General features: G+C 43.9%; 1 protein-coding gene across 1 annotated transcript in view; it reads left to right on the top strand.

Moving 5' to 3' along the window:
- The first annotated feature begins 251 nt into the window (after positions 1 to 251).
- The window catches only part of SYT12 (synaptotagmin 12), a 54215-nt gene continuing 36022 nt past the window's right edge, over positions 252 to 18444 (top strand). Inside the window, exons 1-2 of the mRNA XM_028736120.2 lie at positions 252 to 356; positions 18317 to 18378. Of these exons, the coding sequence (XP_028591953.2) occupies positions 18345 to 18378 (34 nt within the window). The 5' untranslated portion in view covers positions 252 to 356; positions 18317 to 18344. The remainder of the gene's footprint in view (positions 357 to 18316; positions 18379 to 18444) is intronic.

Genomic DNA, 18444 nt, shown 5'->3' with positions numbered 1-18444 from the left:
CAGCGGGCTTCGGTGAATCCTGCCGCCGCTCGCTTAGCTCCCGCCTTGCGGGAAGGGAGCTCTCCCGCCCAAATTCCAACCCTCGGCTCAATCTCTTTTGGAAAGAAGCCACCGGCTTCTTTTTTTCCAGCTGGAGAACGAGAGGGGAGGGCGGGGGTGACTCAGGCTGCTGGCGCCGCCGCCGCTCCTCCTTGAAAGAAGCTCAGCAAGAAGAATTGATTCCTTTGCCTCTCATCTCAGGCCGCCGGGGCAGAAAGAAAGGAGCGAGAGCATGCTGGTGATGCGCTGCTGCTGAGGAGCCCGAGCCGAGCTGCAGAGTTTGCAGGTCATTAGTGCTGCACCAAACTCCGGGCGAGGTAAGTGGCGCCGCTGCTGCTGCTGCACACAAAGCGCTCGGCAGCGTTTGGGAAGTAAGCCCGGGCGGGAACTGTGGTTTGTCGGGAGAGAATGGCAAACGCAGCAGGCAGTTTTCTCGGCAGGAGGCTCAGTTTTGTGTCTCTGTGCGGGCACAATGCAACGAGGCATGGTGTTTTTCTGCACCGAACGGAGCGCCTTAGTTTGATCCCTAGCAAACCTCGCTCGCTCAATGCGATCAGCGGGGCTGTGCTGCAGACTGGCATCGTGGCGGCCTTGATCCGTGGTCCGATCCCGGAGAACGAGAGGGACGAAAGTCACCAGGCATCTTTGCAAAGTTTGCGCCTCGGTTGCCTGTGCGTAGCCCCGGGGCTGTTTGGTTGAGCGTGCCTTCCTGCGGCGTGGAGCCGTCGTGGGTTTCAAGAAGGGAGAACTGTCCGGGAAACTCCAGTTTATCCTAGGAAGATGCTTTTCGGCCAGCCATTAAGTCTAGGGTTACGGGGAGCTGCTGGATGGAAAGGGATGGGATTGGGAAATCGGAATAATGGCAGTGGAAACAATGGGCGCAAAAACTGAGGCTGGGCTGCCAAAGTGTATTCAGGAGGAGCAGAGCTGCTTAGAAAGAGTCTAGGCGTGGGAGGGAAATGCATCAAGGGTAAGACGAGACCTAGTCTAAAAAAGAACACGAGCATCTCTATTAAAAGAATGGCTGGGGGCGGGAGGGGAGACCCCCACAAAAGCAGATCTCAACATTGTGACCTGAATTAATTGTGTTCCTTACAAATGAATCTCCAGTTCAGTTTCTAAGTGGGTGGCTTTGTGTTTCACATCCGATGCTTTAGTCTATTCAAGCACTCTGAACCCAGGAAAGCTTTCTGTTATTGCAGTTCATTTATTTGTGTGTGTGTGTGTGTGTGTGTGTGTGTGTGTGTGTGTAGATGTTCCTGGAAGTTTTCACCTCCTGGCTGGGACCACTGTTGAGAGCTTGCAAAGCTTTGTGATCTAGTTCAGGGTGACCTGCCAGTGATTATCTCTTAATGTACGTTCGTTTCTTTCTTCACATGGTTGGTGGCAAGAGCAAAAAATGTGGTGCTCACTTGCAAGCCTCCAAAGATACCTTTGACATGGGGATGATTGAAGAGAGGATGACTGACAGGCTATGATGACTGTAACCAAACTGTCTTGCCTCCACTTGGCCTTTGAAGAACGGAGCTACAAGATTGCTTTATTAAGAGAGTTAGGCTTTAGATACTTTCACCACTGTTGTCCCTATGTTCTGATTAAAGCTGTCATTTCATACATCTGTCTCTCATGTATGTGTGCATGCACATGCGCACACACCGTAGGGACATCTGGAGTGCTTTAGTTTTATTTCTTACCTTCCGAAGAAAAGTGCATGTGTCGTAGAAGATAGGCTGTGTAATATGGCATGAATAATGGATTGCTTTGTATGAGGAATTCTTTGCTCACATGTAAATAAAGAGCCTTTGGTGATGACAATTTCAGAAAAGCTGTTAGGTAGAAGGTGACAGTCACTTAAAAAAAGAAATTCTACAAAATATCTTTAAAGAGGAGGAAGGGGATTCCCTTCCATAAGCTCCGTTACAATTTTCTGTTGGGATAGGATTTATTTTAGAGCCCTCCTTTTTGGCAAGCCTTCAGTGTGGCTTGCAATTTATCCATAACAGTGTAATATTTAATTCCCGCCCCCCAACTGGTATTCCATACTTCTTGCTAGGTTATTAGGGCAAGTAGCAGGCACAAAGTTTTCTCTTCTCACCCTGCTAATAAGCCTGTGGAAGTGAGAAATACTGCTTAGCCCAAGGTCACCAGAGAACTGCATTGCTGAACAGTGGTTTCTTAACTAGGTTCTCCCTGGTCCAAGTAAAAAACTTTGTCCATTGCCGTAATACTGGCTTTATAATAATGCACACACTAGTGTTAAATAATACAACACACGGTCAGGATCAGGTACGGTCACCAAAGTGGCGTCATGCTAATTTTCCCGCTTCACCGAAAGATGCCAGAAATTAAAATTTATTGCAGTGTAACATACCTTTGATGAGAATGGTAATGACACACTCAACCTTTCCATAGAAAACCAACCTTCTCAGACAAATGTTGGACAATATCCTACCCCAGTGCAGAATTCACACAACAGTAGTCCTTGTTACACATAGTCCTTTAGGTCCGATATTATTGACCAGCAAACTGTGGTGCTCCTTATGGTGTTGAACTCCACTCGCATCATCCCCAGCCAACATGGTTAATAGTCAGGGATGGTGGGAGATATTGTTACCCCATCTACATCTCATGACATTGCCACACCCACAGTAGTTAATAATGGCCCCAAATGCTAGTAGCCGCTGGAAATTTACCATTTGCACTTGTCTTTCTGTAATCAAAATGCTCCTGGGACATAAATCCCCCCCCAAATAAACTCAAAAGTTGCAGAGGGGGTGCCCATCTAATGTAGAGAATTGGAGCTAAAAAAATTTCAGATATCTGGAATAAGGAACAGTATTGAGTTTTCTTTCTGAAAACAAATGAACCCGGGGCATTAAATATCCTAAAGAAAGCAATTGTTGTTTAGTCGTGTCTGAATCTTCGTGACCCCATGGACCAGAGCACGCCAGGCACTCCTGTCTTCCACTGCCTCCCGCAGTTTGGTCAAACTCATGTTGGTAGCTTCGAGAACACTGTCCAACCATCTCATCCTCTGTTGTCCCCTTCTCCTTGTGCCCTCAATCTTTCCCAACATCAGGATCTGTCCTTCCCGTGAGCACTCAGGGCTGATTTCCTTAAGAATGGATAGGTTTGATCTTCTTGCAGTCCATGGGACTCTCAAGAGTCTCCTCCAGCACCATAATTCAAAAGCATCAATTCTTCGGTGATCAGCCTTCTTTATGGTCCAGCTCTCACTTCCATACATCACTACTGGGAAAACCATCGCTTTAACTATATGGACGTTTGTCGGCAAGGTGATGTTTCTGCTTTTTAAGATGCTGTCTTGGTTTGCCATCGCCTTTCTCCCAAGAAGCAGGCATATTTTAATTTTGTGGCTGCTGTCACCATCTGCAGTGATCATGGAGCCCAAGAAAGTAAAATCTCTCACTGCCTCCATTTCTTCCCCTTCTATTTGCCAGGAGGTGATGGGACCAGTGGTCACGATCTTCGTTTTTTGGATGCTGAGCAATTACATTTTGCATTTAGGGGTGCTGTTTTATCCCAGTAAAGGGAAAATGGACTAAAAATGTATTAAAGGGTCTATTCAAACCAAAAAGGATCTAGGAATGCAGATTTAAGTGCCCTTTTTAAAATCACACACATTGATTTTGCTTTGGGACATTTTACTACCCCGAGGCACCCCAACAATGGGATTGATTTGGGTTAGTAAAATGCCTTTGTCCCTGTTTAGGAGTTTCAATCCAGTGCAAAGTTGCCTGGGTGTATTTTATTTATTTATTAAATTTCTATACCACCCTTCATCCAAGGATCATAGGGCAGTTTACAATATAAAAACACAAAATACATACCATAATAACAAACACAATACTCCCCAGTTATTTATTTATTTATTTATTTATTTATTTATTTATTTATTTATTTATTTAGTACTGTAAATAATGTAAACTCCATTGAACACTGGGGCTTATTTTGAGTAAACATAAGATCGTACTTCATACAAGTGAAAAACATTTAAGAACTGTCTTCCTAAGAAATACATTGCAATGCTTAACACCCTATTTGATGCTATAAAGCATCCAAAAAATACCCTCAAAAGCTACTAGACCACGCTCCTGCTTAAAGTCATTTCTGAAAGAAAAAACTACCAACTATTTTCCAGTTTCTCAACTATACCTTACTTGCCATCAGCAGCAAGCGATAATCTGCTATATAGATTATAAATACAACAGTGGTAATAATCGCAATTGTCCTTAGCTGTGGAAGAGAGGACACGCTTCTAGTGAGTCTCTGCATTTCAGCCTCCCTTTGAGGCTGCATTCAATTGTTCCCTCCCACCTACAGAGCCTCACATGGAATCTACATTTCACCTCACTTGCCATAAATAAGACTGCAAGTTCTATAGCCAACTGTTTTCTATAGCTTTCACTGTCAGTTGATCATATTGGATTAAAACACACCAATATTTCTGGTTATCAAAGGGTAAAGGAATTGCATTTGGGTCTGAAATCTCATGCCGTCCTGTATAATTGAGAATCCATTTTTGCAAAGACAACTTGTATTCGGGACATTAGTTCAGAAAATGGCTTTTTGTTCAGATTCCTGCCAGTGGAAGAGGTTGCATGTGAGTATATTGTAAGTGGAGGTATATGCATGCAAGGGTATGTGAGAGAAAGATTTCCACCATTGGAACTCAGTTGGATTTTCATACACTAATGCATGAAGGTCATCTCCTTTTAGATTTGTTGCTTTATAAAGCAGTAGAAGCTGGGAACACATGTAGGTCTAAGTTGTTTTTTTAAAAAAACTTTAATCAGAGAGACTAGCCTTCAGTATATTAGGCCAATAATTCTTCTGTGTTGCTGATTTAAGATGTGGGATTCCGCTAGGTTTGGCTTTTCTTAGCCATGTAGGAAAACTTACCTTGAAGTGGCTTTTGAGGAATTGCAGCTTTCTCCGCCACAATTTTGCTGCTTGTTACATAGCAGGTTTGTGTTCTCTTCACCAGTGGTAGGATGAAAGTATGCTGCCAGATCTGGAAGCTCTCCTCCCCAAAACCCAATGTCTGTGACAGGAACTTGTGGCCTTCCAGATGTTGGATTCCATTTCCCATAATCCCTAGCCAGCATGGCAAATAGTCTCAGATGTTGGCCCACCAAAATCTGGAAGGCTATAGATTCCCCACAATGAGTTAGCGTGGTTTCCCTCATGGTGAGAGAAGTTTCCATTGTACCTGCTTCAGAGAACTCTTTCATTTTCACAATGTGTTAAAGTTGAATTTTGACATTCAAAACAGGTTTCTCATAGCACCTTGGGCTAAACAGGAGTGGGGATCTTCAGAGTTGGGGGCTTAATGTGGCCCTCCATGCCTCTTCGCCTGGCCCTTGGAACTTTCTAGAGGCTGCACCCTCCACTGGCTATTGCTTCACACCACCTGTGTTTTTGCCTAGCTGGCATGTGCCTTTGAACTCTTATGTTTCTTGCTCTTCTGAGTGGAGGAGAGAAGGGTGTGTGATTGTGTGTAGAAACTAGCCCACTGTATAAAGGTAAGGATTACGTTTGTTGCTCTTCTCACCTTTGCCTCTGGCCGGTGGGCATGTGGCCCTCAGAAGGTTGCCCAGAAGGGAAAGTGGCCCTCGGGCTGAAAAAGTTTCCCCGTCCCATGAGTGATATGAAACCCCTGAGGGGTCAACTAGTCTAGCTCTTCACATTGAGTAGAATACCCCTGTTCTATAAAATACTCAATTGCCTCCAAATCATGGGTGGCTAACTTCAGGTGGCACCAAGCACATGGACATGATTTGATCCACATCCAGTTTCCTTGCAAACATACTTGTGCAATGTTTGTTTGTTTTTTGACATCAGCTGATGGGTTAGGTGAGCATGTTTTGAGGGAAATGGCCTCATGGGTCATATTGCACCATTGCACCCCTGCCTTTCAGGCCACGATTGGTCTGGATGTCTCACCCCCTTGAATTAGAAGGTGCATAAGAGGCTCTGAGCAGAGGGGAGGATGTCAGAGAAGCACATCTGCCCTCACTTGAGCTGGTCAGAAGCTGAGGTACTTCCACCCACATATCCCCCCTTCTGTCTGCTCAAAGCCTTGCACAAACTCTGCAGTAGTTCCAGCTCTAGGGCAGCAGCCAGGGAAGGACTTGCTTCTACAGGCTAAGGAGGATGTCTGTCATTAAGTCAGACTGTCTACTGCTACAAGGAAAGAGGAGGAACAAGAAGATCATCATGCTGGAGGGCAAAGGAAACCCTCAGCATCTTCCTTTAGTAAAACAACAATTTCCAGTCCTCTTTCACTGTAGATCAGGAGTTAACAGTTGCAAAGTCAATGAAGCTACAGGCCAATATAAGTGAGTAAAGAGTCTCCCTCTAACAAGTTTATAGCCACTGTAAAATGTTTTCCTGGATGACTCTAAAAAGATAAACCTATATTACAGCTGGGTTTCAACATCCAGTAAGAGGCAGAGCACTCAATCCTGTTGGGTGATGCTTCACCAGCATGTTCCCTGCAGAGAACACGTTGGCAAAGCAAATCCTTGCAGAGAGCTGATTGAAACCTCTGCTCAGCTGAGGGTTTAGTGGTATCACACATGCCCAGTCACCAAGCCTTAGTTGGCAGCAGGGCATGGAAGAAAACTTTCAGTATTGGGAGTAGGAGGTATATTAGTCCATAAGGTGCCCTGGTGTTAGGCCTTTTTTCTATTTAAAATGTGGAAGATTCCTTCCATAGATCAGTCCTCAGTACAGGGATTTTCTTTTTTAGGGGGGAGGATATTGAATAATATGTCTTGAGTTAAGTTAACAATTTAATTAAACAAAGTGAACACATATTGCTAGAAGGAAATGCTGTTCAGTTTTCTTTTCATTTCTTGTTATAACAACATAGCAGAGTCAGAACACCTTAACAATATGATCCAGCACTGGCCTTCCATCTCAGCCCGCCAATTAAGATTTACCTCCATTGATTTGTTCCTGTTGAGAAGTTGATTAATCTGCTGATTAATGTATGTTTTGATCAAGGCTGTCCTTCTCATTTCCTCAGCTGCTCCTTTGTTCCAGGAAGTCTTTGTTCTTCCTATGATTGTTTATTCTTGCCATCCCATTTTGCAATATTATTTCTTTTGTGCAAACGGAATGTAATTTCCTTGGCTTCGTTTAGCCCTGCCTGTCACCACTCTCCCGTCTGTAGCAGCTCATAAAGAAAACTAATGAGAATCTGTCTCCAATCACCTTTGTCTTCATTAGATTTTCATCAGCCTTCTGTGACTCCACCGGTGCCTTGGTGAAACTACTGGTGACACACATTGGAAGTATTAAATAATCTTGCTCCAGGTTATGTACTTCTGTGGCAACTCCATGATCTCTGCAGGGGAGTGAAAGTCCTCTGGCAGGAATAATAATAATAATAATAATAATAATAATAATAATAATAATAATTTATACCCCGCCCATCTGGCTGGGTTTCCCCAGCCATTCTGGGCGGCTTCCAACAAAATATTAAAATACAGTAATCTGACAAACATTAAAAGCTTCCCTAAACAGGGCTGCCTTCAGGTGTCTTCTAAAAGTCTGGTAGTTGTTGTTCTCTTTGACATCTGGTGGGAGGGCGTTCCACAGGGCGGGTGCCACTACCGAGAAGGCCCTCTTAATGGTTCCCTGTCACTTGGCTTTTCGCAGTGAGGGAGCTGCCAGAAGGCCCTCGGAACTGGACCTCAGTGTCCGAGCAGAACAATGGTGGTAGAGGTATACTGGACCAAGGCCCCATAAGGTTCACAGCCCCATTAATTTCAGTGGGTCTACTCTGAGTAAGATTTAGTTGGATACAATGCTAAACCTTGGCGCAAAGGGCTGTGAACAATCTTGAGATCTTGAAGATCCCTTTAACTTGAAATGCTCAGCGTTGAAACTAGAGTGTTCAGCATGCAACGCCTGTGCTCTACCCCTTAACTGTTGAGTGGGATGGGCTGCTCATGGACCCAAACATAATTATGTGCAGCCATTGGCCTAATTTTAAAAGCTCTTCAAGTAAGTGATCATGTCATACCTCTGGCAAGAGGGATCTGTCCTCCCCCAGGGAAGTAGAGGGGGGTTGCAGAAAGAGAGAGAAAGGACGGCTGTGCCTATTTTTGACTCTGATCCCACCCACACTCAGCATTCCCACCCTCCCAGAGATTACCCCCAAGTGAACGCAGAAAAAAGTTAGCTTAGCCCATGAAGCTGACTAAAAATGTGGATTTGAGGTATGCAGCAGAGATGTAGACAAGCATAGGCCTTTAAAATGTTCAAGGTGCTATACTAGCCTTTTCCTCACTGACTGAAAATCTGTCCTCCTCCAAACTTTAGTCCTTTTGAAAAGTCTGACCCCCTTTGCATCTGTTTCAAAGAATAGGGCTGCAAAGATAAACTTGGAAATGCAAGCAGCTGTTTAGTGGAAACGAAAGCATAGAAGGTTGAAATTTCCTCCAGGTCCCTCTCTGTCCTTTCCACATCGTAATGTGAATTTATGCTAATCTTTTTCAGTTTTGTTTTCATCCCGGGTACTCTGAATAGAGACTTGAAGGCTTTTGTCCTCATAGCAGGCTAGTAGCACTAGAATGGGAATAATTTCCCCAAGCATTTTGGGCATGTTGCATAGATCTGAATTACTGCACTGACACCTTAAGGGTCATTGCACCACACACACACAGTAAATCCCAGCAACACAGGGACTTCAAGAGCTGCATGACTTGGCTGCCCTGTGTCTTCTGTCAATGTTGTGACCAGAGAAAAGGTTTTTTGACAGTCCTTGGGTACATCCACCTTGTCTTGCTCTCTTACCCGACCTCTATATGTCTCAAATGATGAGGGTGTTGGATTTGGGAAATCTGCATTTCTTCTCAGCCTCATTTGAGGAAATTTCTTTAGGAATGTTTCCTATCTGTTTTCCAGAAGTATGGTTATGAGCTTTTTTTTTTAGGATGAAAGAGAACAAAAGCACTTATCTTTTGAGCCTGGCCAGACTATAAATCTAATTAAGTGCAACATTTTTTAAATTGCCTGTTGTCTTGCGTTGAAGTGTAGCTGAAAACCCTCCCAGATGCCAACCCTACTCGGGTTACAAATGACAAGAATTTTTTTGGGTCATTCTCTTGCTGGTGTTTACTCACTGCCGTTATTTATTTTGCAGAATGAATCATGTCTCAGGCTCATCTTGTAACCATTCTGTGGCAGTGCAGAGTTGTCAGGCCATTTGGGATTGGAATCTCAAAGTACACAATCTTGCAGTTGGGGGAATAGTTTGCATAATTACATTTATAAACTCGATTCTTGCCTTTTGCTTACCATTGTGGTTGAAGAGCAATGTTGCATTTTGCTGAGTAAAATTAGCAAAAGACAGATCCCTGTCTCAAGGAGCTTCCAATACTAGAAAAGAGAAAAGTATGGATAACAAGCCAATAGAGAAAGGGGAGGAATGGGTCAGAGTAACCAAAGATGAATGTAAGCAGATGGCTGTTACATCCAGCCAGGCATGCAGTGCAATCGTATGCATATTTACTTGGAACATATGAGACTTACTCCCAGGAAAGCCTGTACAACATTTCAGGCTTTGTATAATAGAGCTTCAGGCTTACTTTCAGTTTGGGGTGATGAATAATGGATTGGCCTAAAGTCTTCTTGGAAAGGCCAGTACCTAATTATTTCATCAAGTAAGTGGATCAGAATAATTCTTCATTATCCTTCTTTAGTATTTTTGGACAGCTCAAGCTCAGGCTGGAACGCTGTTCAGTACCAAGGACAGTTCTAGTGATTGCTCATGATTTGCCTGGAAGGCTGGCACTAGTGTGCATATTGTACCTGCTGTGTTACGTATAACTTATTAAATTAAGCTTACCCCCAGAACATGTCAAAGAATGCTTCCACACACACCCCGTATTACTCTTATACACCAAAATTAAATATCCATCATATGTTTGGGGGGTGTATTTAGTGCCCAGTGATTAAAAGGTTTGTTTCTGAATCTACAAACAACTCCAAAATCAAAAAAAGCATCCTAAAGAAGATACAGAATAAGTCAGAATACCAAATACAATAAATGGCCCAGGTATTGTCCTCCCTTGAAAGCCCTCATCTCTGAAGATTATGGACTCCCGTACAGTTAGATTTGTGCAGGGTGCTGAGATTACACAAAGTGAGCTTTTCAGCTAGTTGGGCTCACCAAGAGCACTCTCTAAAATTGTGAATGGTAAAGCTCATGGCAGGTGAGTAGTTTTCCCTGCTGCTGAGAGCGACAAAGGCTTTCAGCGGAAGATATCACCCAGTGCCTTGGACTCTCAGAATCTTTGCTACTTGACTTTTTCTGTAGTTTTTTTAGGATTATGTCTCTTACCTTCAGGTTTTGCCTTTATTAAGAATGTCCCACTTCCTGGGTAGGTTTTTTTTAAGGTTTCAAATCAGTGCAGATGTATGTTTATCAGTTTATGGCTTACTTGCCTTGCATGTGTGAATGCATTACCACAGATCAAAGAGCAGAGATGCAACTTCCATGTCACTTCACCTCACTTCAGACACAATTGGTTGCAATCCTAACGCCACTTACCTGAAAGTAAGCGCCAATGAATTCAATAAGACTTAACTTTTGAATAGGCATGGTTAGGATTGCATTATAAGTTAGTTGCATATAGGCCCCATTGAAATCAATGGGACAAGTTAGTCATGACTGAAGTCTCATTGATTTCATTGGTAACTTAAGTGCAACTAGTGTGGTATAGATCTAGCCCAAGGCTTTTCAGTTGAATAAAGTTACGGTATATGTATGCACGTGTGAACCAGTCCATAAATGACACTTTTCTATGAAAAACCTAGTTGGGGTTTGAAGAAAATAGTATTGTTTAATATTTCATTTAGGCAACAGGAATGGCAATGGTTATTCTGGTTTTGTTTTCTGTTTACTCTTCAAAATATATGGGTGCCTTACTGTTCACAAGCAAAATGAACTGTGAACTGCTTGACTGATCTTTGGTTTGCTTTGTTTTTTGCTTTTATATGATTAGGAATTCTGTTCCATCGATTTTGCTTCTCCACCTCAGTCTGCTAGTTTCGACATCTCACTGCATGCTTGCGACCAGGCAAGTTCTGTGGTCCCTGCTGTGTGAAGATGGCTTTGCAGAGGATTCTGTGATATGGGTGCTTTTATTAGACAGGAAGATGCTGGTTCAAATGCTCTTTATTTTACCTACTGTCTCTAGCCTTTTTAAAAAAACAAAACAAAACAAAAAGCAGTACAGTGGCATGAGCAACACACACAGAATCTGCTCCAGTTGCTGACCCTTCCCACATTCAACAGTTGTTTTAAAAATGTGGCTTTTCAGTTAGCTTGTTAACTGTATTGTAAGCCATCTTGGACATGAAAATCATGACTGAGAGGCAGGGGTGCAAATATTCTAAATATTCACCTGTGGGGTGCATTGAGTGGAAGAGTCTTTTCAAAGCCTTATAATAAACAAACAGGAGGAGCAACATTATTCTCTACCCCACCCCCCAATGCTTATGGAGGTAGGTAAGAGAGGGTCTTTTTAAATGACCAGGAAAATACTGGAGGGGTTGAAATTCCCCTTGGCTCTCCCTCTACCCCCTCCCTCCCCCAAAAAACTAACCAACCACCTTGGCCACCACTTTTCTGTTTGCCCCTAGTGAATAACCTTGACAGAGGAGAGTAGTGCCCAAGATCTTCTGAGTAGGAATGGAGATTGAATAGTGTTGACTGAGGGAAGTGAAGTGCTCAGTCAACAGAAATGGGCTGCAGTCACTTTCCCTGCATAGGTTGATTCATTGAAGGTGCCTGAGCCTTCCTTTCTCCAGTGTATTTTTTCTCATTTCACCTTTGACCCCGAAGGGTGAAACTGGGCTCAGAGAGCACCCTTTGGCATGCACTCTCTGGGCTTCAGTGCTTTCCTTTTGTAAGCAAAGTGTGGCTGGGGGGGGGGGGTCTCTCTTCTCCCCTGAAAGTAAACACTGAGAAGAGGGATTTCCTGCACAGTTCATCCTTCCCCTTTGCAAATTTCATGGGGCGCCAATTTTTTATCGTTATTTATTGCATGGAAATGAATTTCTGGCTAAACATAGCAATACAATGCCCATGTACCTTGGGAGACTGTTCCTGTAGGCTCTGAGCAGTAGCGATAATAAACAGTTGGAGGAGTCCTTTCCTCAGCTCTGGCATCATCTATTTATTTTGCAGTGACCTCTCAATAAGGCCAGCTCCATATTAAATTATTTGTCCATATATTATCCAACACAGGATCATCTGTACACAGAAAATGAGGCGAGTGATGGGGAAATAGCAAGTACAAACTGAACAGCAAGACTGTTAGTAAGATTGTTGTTGAATTTGAACAAGGCAGGGAAGGGAGAAATGGCTAAACTGAACTAAAAATCCTAATTGGGGTTGGGGAGGGGCCAGAGAGCTGATCTGCCAGAACTATAGAAGGAGAACTCTGAAATAATAAAAATGCTGGTATTTATTTGTATTTTTTATGTCAAGGGTTCCAATTAAAGCTAGAAGCATAAAAACAAAGTCTAAACATGTTTGAAACTTAAAAAACATAGGCTTATATCACCAGTGCAAATTAGATTATCCTGTTCCCCAATAGGTTGTAACCAGTTGACAGGCAAATGTGCTGGTGATAAGACGTTAGCATGGCAGAAGTCCTGCAGAAGCCAAAGGCTCCATTGAATGAGCTATAAGACCACCTTGCTAAGGGCCAAAATAGATGGGACAGAGATACATTGACCATATATTTTATCCCTTAATTAAGGGAGGAGAGCTGTGGGCAGGAACCCAAGTCAGTTTGGGACTGAAAGAATGGAGGAGGGTTTTTAAAAAACCCATCCCATTTTCCTACAGTACATTGCTGCTTGCTCCATTAAGAAAAACGTAGTTACTGTCCTGAAAATGTGCAACCTAAGCAGCCAGGGAGTCTTTAAAACAGAATACACCCTCCCTCTTTAACTGTGTGAAAGGAGAAGTACCTGCTTTCTCGCTGTGTTGTGAAGGTTGCTGTTGTGTGCTTAATCTGGCTTTTGCTTGTCAGCCCATTGTAATCCATTTGACTAGTACAGTACTTCTATATTATTCTGTAGCAGAATCAATGTAATGTACCATATTTTTCCGTCTATAAGACGCCCGCATGTATAAGATGCCCCCTATTTTGGGGGACTCAGATTTAAGAAAAGGGGGGAGATGTATCCGTGTATAAGACGCCCCCTAATTTTTGACATTATTTTTTAGGGGAAAAACTTAAGTCTTATACACAGAAAAATACATTAATTTGAATTATGACAACTCTGAGGATGAAAAGTTTTGTGGCAAAAAATGTAGGTGATTATGGTTTCTAAATGTGGCCCAATGCTTTTTGAGTTGTAAGCACATGTACATTTTGAGTTTGATTACTTTAAAAAAAAATTGGGTGAGGACTAACATAAACTGCCCCAATGTATCTTCACTTCCTTCCTTCCTTATTATAACCCCACTGTTCTGTGTTAAACCATTATGCCTTTTTCCTTTTGGTACAGGTTTTGTACATGAAGTATCCTTTATTCAAGCTGCTGTCAATTTTCTTAGTTCAACAACTTGATATCATGATCCAAACCGCAAGCAAAATGACCAAATCACAGACCAATCAGTGACAAATATGATAAATAGGTGATAAAACAAAAATACAACAGTGGGCTCAAACCTGTGATATTATATTATGTCATACAATATGATATGAGTTGCAGCCAATAAGCCATAAAAGACCCATGCATTAATGAAAATACAACACATCACAAAACTAAGCCTCAACAAATTTAAACAACCAACATGAAGCTTGTCTATAACAGAAATAATAAACAATCCATGAAAACGGTATGTGATGGAAATAATAAATAGTCCAATATAATGTAAATGAGTTCCATCTGTGAATGGAATGCATCAAATAAAGCTGATGTACAAATTGCAGGCAATAGTAAAGTTAATATGATGAAAACTTTGGAATATATTTTTGCTTAAGTACGTCCTCAGAATCTACTGTGATGGATGGCATCCAAGCCTGATTCTTCCCAAGATATCACTGGGCACACAGCAATTCAGTAAAACCATAAGTAACAAAAAGCAGAGAGCTACAGACAGACGGTAGACAATGTTGTAAACTTTTCCAATAGCCTTCCAAATCTCAAACAACCACCAGGACTCTGACCCAAAGACAGAGGAGCCAGCCAGATCAAGAGGCCTAATGGTGCAAGCCATGGAAGTGCTGGACCCCCATACACAAGGCCTGACATGAAGCCAGGGACCCCTGAACTGAGACCCCTCACACAGTACCCCTTGAGCCAGATTGTCCTTGTGGGACTCCCTCCTCCGATACCAGGGGCTTCATATTCCACAGTGCCCTTTTACCACTGGAGTGCAGCAGGCAGGCAAGAAGAGAGAGGAAGTTGCCAGAGCACTGTGCTCTAAGCCAGAAAGTATTCTAATATAGTATAATAATACTGTCTGCTCTTGAGGAAGCGTGAAGAGCCTGGAAGAGATAATATGGCCCATGCAGAATATAAGTGAAACAGAAGCACTGCAGCCTAGTGGTCCCAGCAACCTTTCTCTGCAGGTCTTGCCCTGATGAGGCAGATGTGAGGACTAAAGGTCCCCGCCTTCCTAGTGCACACTAAGGCTACTTCTCTGCTGGGTCTTTCCCAAGCAGTCTCAAACTGTGCCTGCACAAAACTGATTTCTGTTCAACCTGCTTAATTTCCCTGCATGCCCAAGGAGACCAAGGGGGAGGAGAGCTGGGTGTTGGGATGTAGCCAAGGAATTGGGGCAATTGTGAGCATATTTACAAGCAGTTTATTCAGCATACATCAGGACAAAAGGAAAACATGTCTTCTCTCTTTCGTGTCCAAGCAAACAGCACATAAGCAAAAGTTATAAACAAACGGAAGTTCCCATCAAGCTGTGCTGGAGTGTAAACAGGCATGTGACACACAACAGTCATGCCAGTTCCGTAAGGTGGAACAGAATATCCTAACACTGGGTGCAGCTGGAGGGGGAGACTTTCAGGAGAGGGAGACTACCCAGCTTCATCATCCTGCCTCTCTTGTCTCCTGGCCCCACACCTCTCCAGCCCCCTCTTCTGCCTCAGAGTCTGAAACAGACTCTTCCTGCTCACTAAACCCTGTTACCTCCCCTGCGTATTACCCTTCCTCCTCCCAATCTGTTCTTTCTCACTCTTGTCCCTCCGACCATTCACTGTCGTCCCACCACCAGTCCCCTGGCTCTGAGCAGTCTTCCTTTGGGGGCTCCCCAGCTGGTGCCTCCCACCAATCCTGTGCATCCAGCCACTCCATGACATAGGCTTTAAAATTAAGGTATTCATCGGTATCTGGGGATTCTCAAATACAACTAAACATGAATCCACCTTTTCTGCATTGTGGGGTCTTTTTCAAAAGACCGTGAGATGCTGAGTTAGGGGAGACTTTGTAGGACAACCTGCTCCTCATGCATCTGAATATTCAGCTTACCCACTAGGAGTTGTAATGAAAAATCTTGATGGAGGTTCTCGATGAAAAACATGGGGTCATTCCCTGCTCAGATGGATAGAGGGTAAGCAGGAAATTCTCAAGCAAACCCTTACAGAGCCATTCATCAGCTGGACACGGAATGGAACAATGCAGTAATTCCTCCCCAGCAAGCAAAGAAAGAGCCTTCAGGAATGAAAGATAAATCAGACCTCCTCCACTGGCAGGTTGTAGTGTAGTAATTTTGCAAGGTTCCAGCAATCAGTGACCTCTAATCCGGGGTGATGTACTTGAGAAGCAGGTTTTAATAACGCATTTCCACAAAACACCATGCACTGGTGACTCATGCAGTGCCAAAAGACAGAGAAGAATCTCTTCTTGCATAAGTGTACATTGAGCACACTGGCTGAGACTGTAAACTTGTTTTCTCTTGCAGACCATTGGGACACTGCTGGTTATTGAAAGAGTTTACAATGCAAACTCCAAGGCCTAATTCATATGCCATTGGGAACTCAGCCAGATGGATGCTGCCTTGGTGTTATTGGCTGCTTGTGGCAGCTAGTCCCCCCCTCCCCCCCAAAAAAAAAGAAAATCTGGGTGGGTGATCAAAACCATGTCCCTGCTTCATCCACCAAAGTAACCTGGTATCCGTATCAAAAACAATAAACTAAAACAACATACATGGTGGTTTTCCCTCTTCTTATTAGGTTGTTGGCTGCTAATTTTGCTTACAACAGCCCAGCAGAAAGAGACTGTATTGTTATCCCCATATTTTAGATAAAATTCTACTCATGCTAATATATTTGGTTACCATCAGCCTGAGCTGCATGGAGCTGGTTAACATGAGGCTAACTGTGTAAAGGAAGCCTTTGGGGAAGAGAAGCTCTCGGGAACAACTGTGCCACAATGGTGATATATTGCAGCAGGCCTAAACAGAGGATTTCTCCATCCCCATCGTCCAGCCAAGACAGCAAACTCCTCCTCCAAGGGTCTTCTGCTGGTTTCCTCACTGCAAGAAGTGAAGTTACAGGGAACCAGGCAGAAGGCCTTCTCAGTAGTAGCGCCCTCCCTGTGGAATGCCCTCCCTTCAGATTTTAAGGAGATAGAGAATTACACAAATTTTAGAAGACATCTGAAGGCAGCCCTGTATCAGGAGGTTTTTAATGCTTGATGTTTTTATTTTGTTTTTAAATATGCTGTAAGCCTCCCAGAGTGGCTGGGGAAACCCACCCAAATGGGCGGGGAATAAATACCGTATTTTTCGCCCTATAGGACGCAATTTTCCCCCTCCAAAAATGAAGGGGAAATGTGTGTGCGTCCTATGGGGCGAATGCAGGCTTTCGCTGAAGCCTGGAGAGCGAGAGGGGTCGGTGCGCACTGACCCCTCTCCCTCTCCAGGCTTCAGGAAGCTATCCGCAAGCCTTGGGAGCCCGCGGGAGTTCCCCCCGGGTTCCCCCGGCTTGCGCAGAGCTGCCTCTTATCCCGAAGCCCCGGCGTGCTGAGCAGTCGTGCCGGGGCTTCGGGTAGCTCTGCGCAAGCCGCGGGAGGGCTCCCCCGGCTTGCGCACAGCTGCCTCTTATCCCGAAGCCCCGGCGCGCTGAGCAGTCGCGCCGGGGCTTCAGGTAGCTCTGCACAAGCCGCGGGAGGGCTCCCCCAGCTTGCGCAGAGCTGCCTCTTATCCCGAAGCCCCGGCGCGCTGAGCAGTCGCGCCGGGGCTTCGGGTAGCTCTGTGGAAGCCACGGGAGCCTGGCGCTGGGCTCCCGCGGCTTGTGGAGAGTTGCCTGCACGCTGAAGCCTGCGCGCGCTGAGCTCAGCGCGCCTAGGCTTGGCGCAGCTCTCCGCAAGGCGCGGGAGCCTGGCGCTGGGCTCCCGCGGCTTGCGGAAAGTTGCCTGTTCTGGGGGCTGGGGTGGGGGGAAGCTCGGGCTTCCCCCGCCCCAGCCCCGCACATGGGGGGGAAAATAATTTCCCCCCCTTTATTTCCCCCCCAAAAAACTAGGTGCGCCTTATGGGACACTGCGTCCTTTAGGGCAAAAAATACGGTAATAATAATTTTATTACCGTATTTTTCGCCCTAAAGGATGCCCTAAAAATACGGTAATAAAATTATTATTATTATTATTATTATTATTATTATTATTATTATTATTATTATTTTCTTCAAGATGCAGATTAACCAAAAAGAAAATTAACCAACAGTGTTCTCAGTTTTTTGCTTTCCATATGCATATAACAACTGCATGACAGATTATTATTTTTTAAAATCCCCCATTTCATCCAAAGCTGGGACACAGGATGCTGCAGCAGTTGTAGCACCTCTGTAGCCAAAGCAGCCTAAGAGGATTGGGCTTCCCATGACAGAATGCAAAGGAATATTTTATATGTGTAGCAAAGTGTGTAATGTCATTTCTGCTATTAGTAGTATCAGTAGTCATAATACTACATACATGTATTAGATGCTGTACACCAAAGTTTTTAGACTGCATACAATAAAAGTAATTAAAGCACCCAATACAATCCAGTAAAACTAAAATAAATGCAAGAGGGCAGACTAAAGAACAAAAAATGACTAAAAACAGCAGGATCCCTTCCCAATTGTTGTGCCAATCATTGTGGAAACAGAAGAAAGGGTTTGTATTAGCTTTTCATTAATTAGTTATAGAACAAATCTGGTCTTGAGGTACTCTCAGTGTCATACAGCATTGTCTTGATTTCCTCACTGTTTGTGTATTCTTCTAGGTAACTGCCCTTACTCAGGATAGTCACCATGGATAATAACGTTGCTGAGCACCAACTCAGTGGTGAGTATCTTGAATGCTGAACAAACTCTGCTAGGGTTTTGTTTGGAGATGTCAGTCTTGGTAAAA

The sequence above is a fragment of the Podarcis muralis genome, chromosome 1 (assembly GCF_964188315.1).
Source record: "Podarcis muralis chromosome 1, rPodMur119.hap1.1, whole genome shotgun sequence".
NCBI classification, from domain to species: Eukaryota; Metazoa; Chordata; class Lepidosauria; order Squamata; family Lacertidae; genus Podarcis; species Podarcis muralis.
This window is presented reverse-complemented; position numbering and strand designations above follow the sequence as displayed.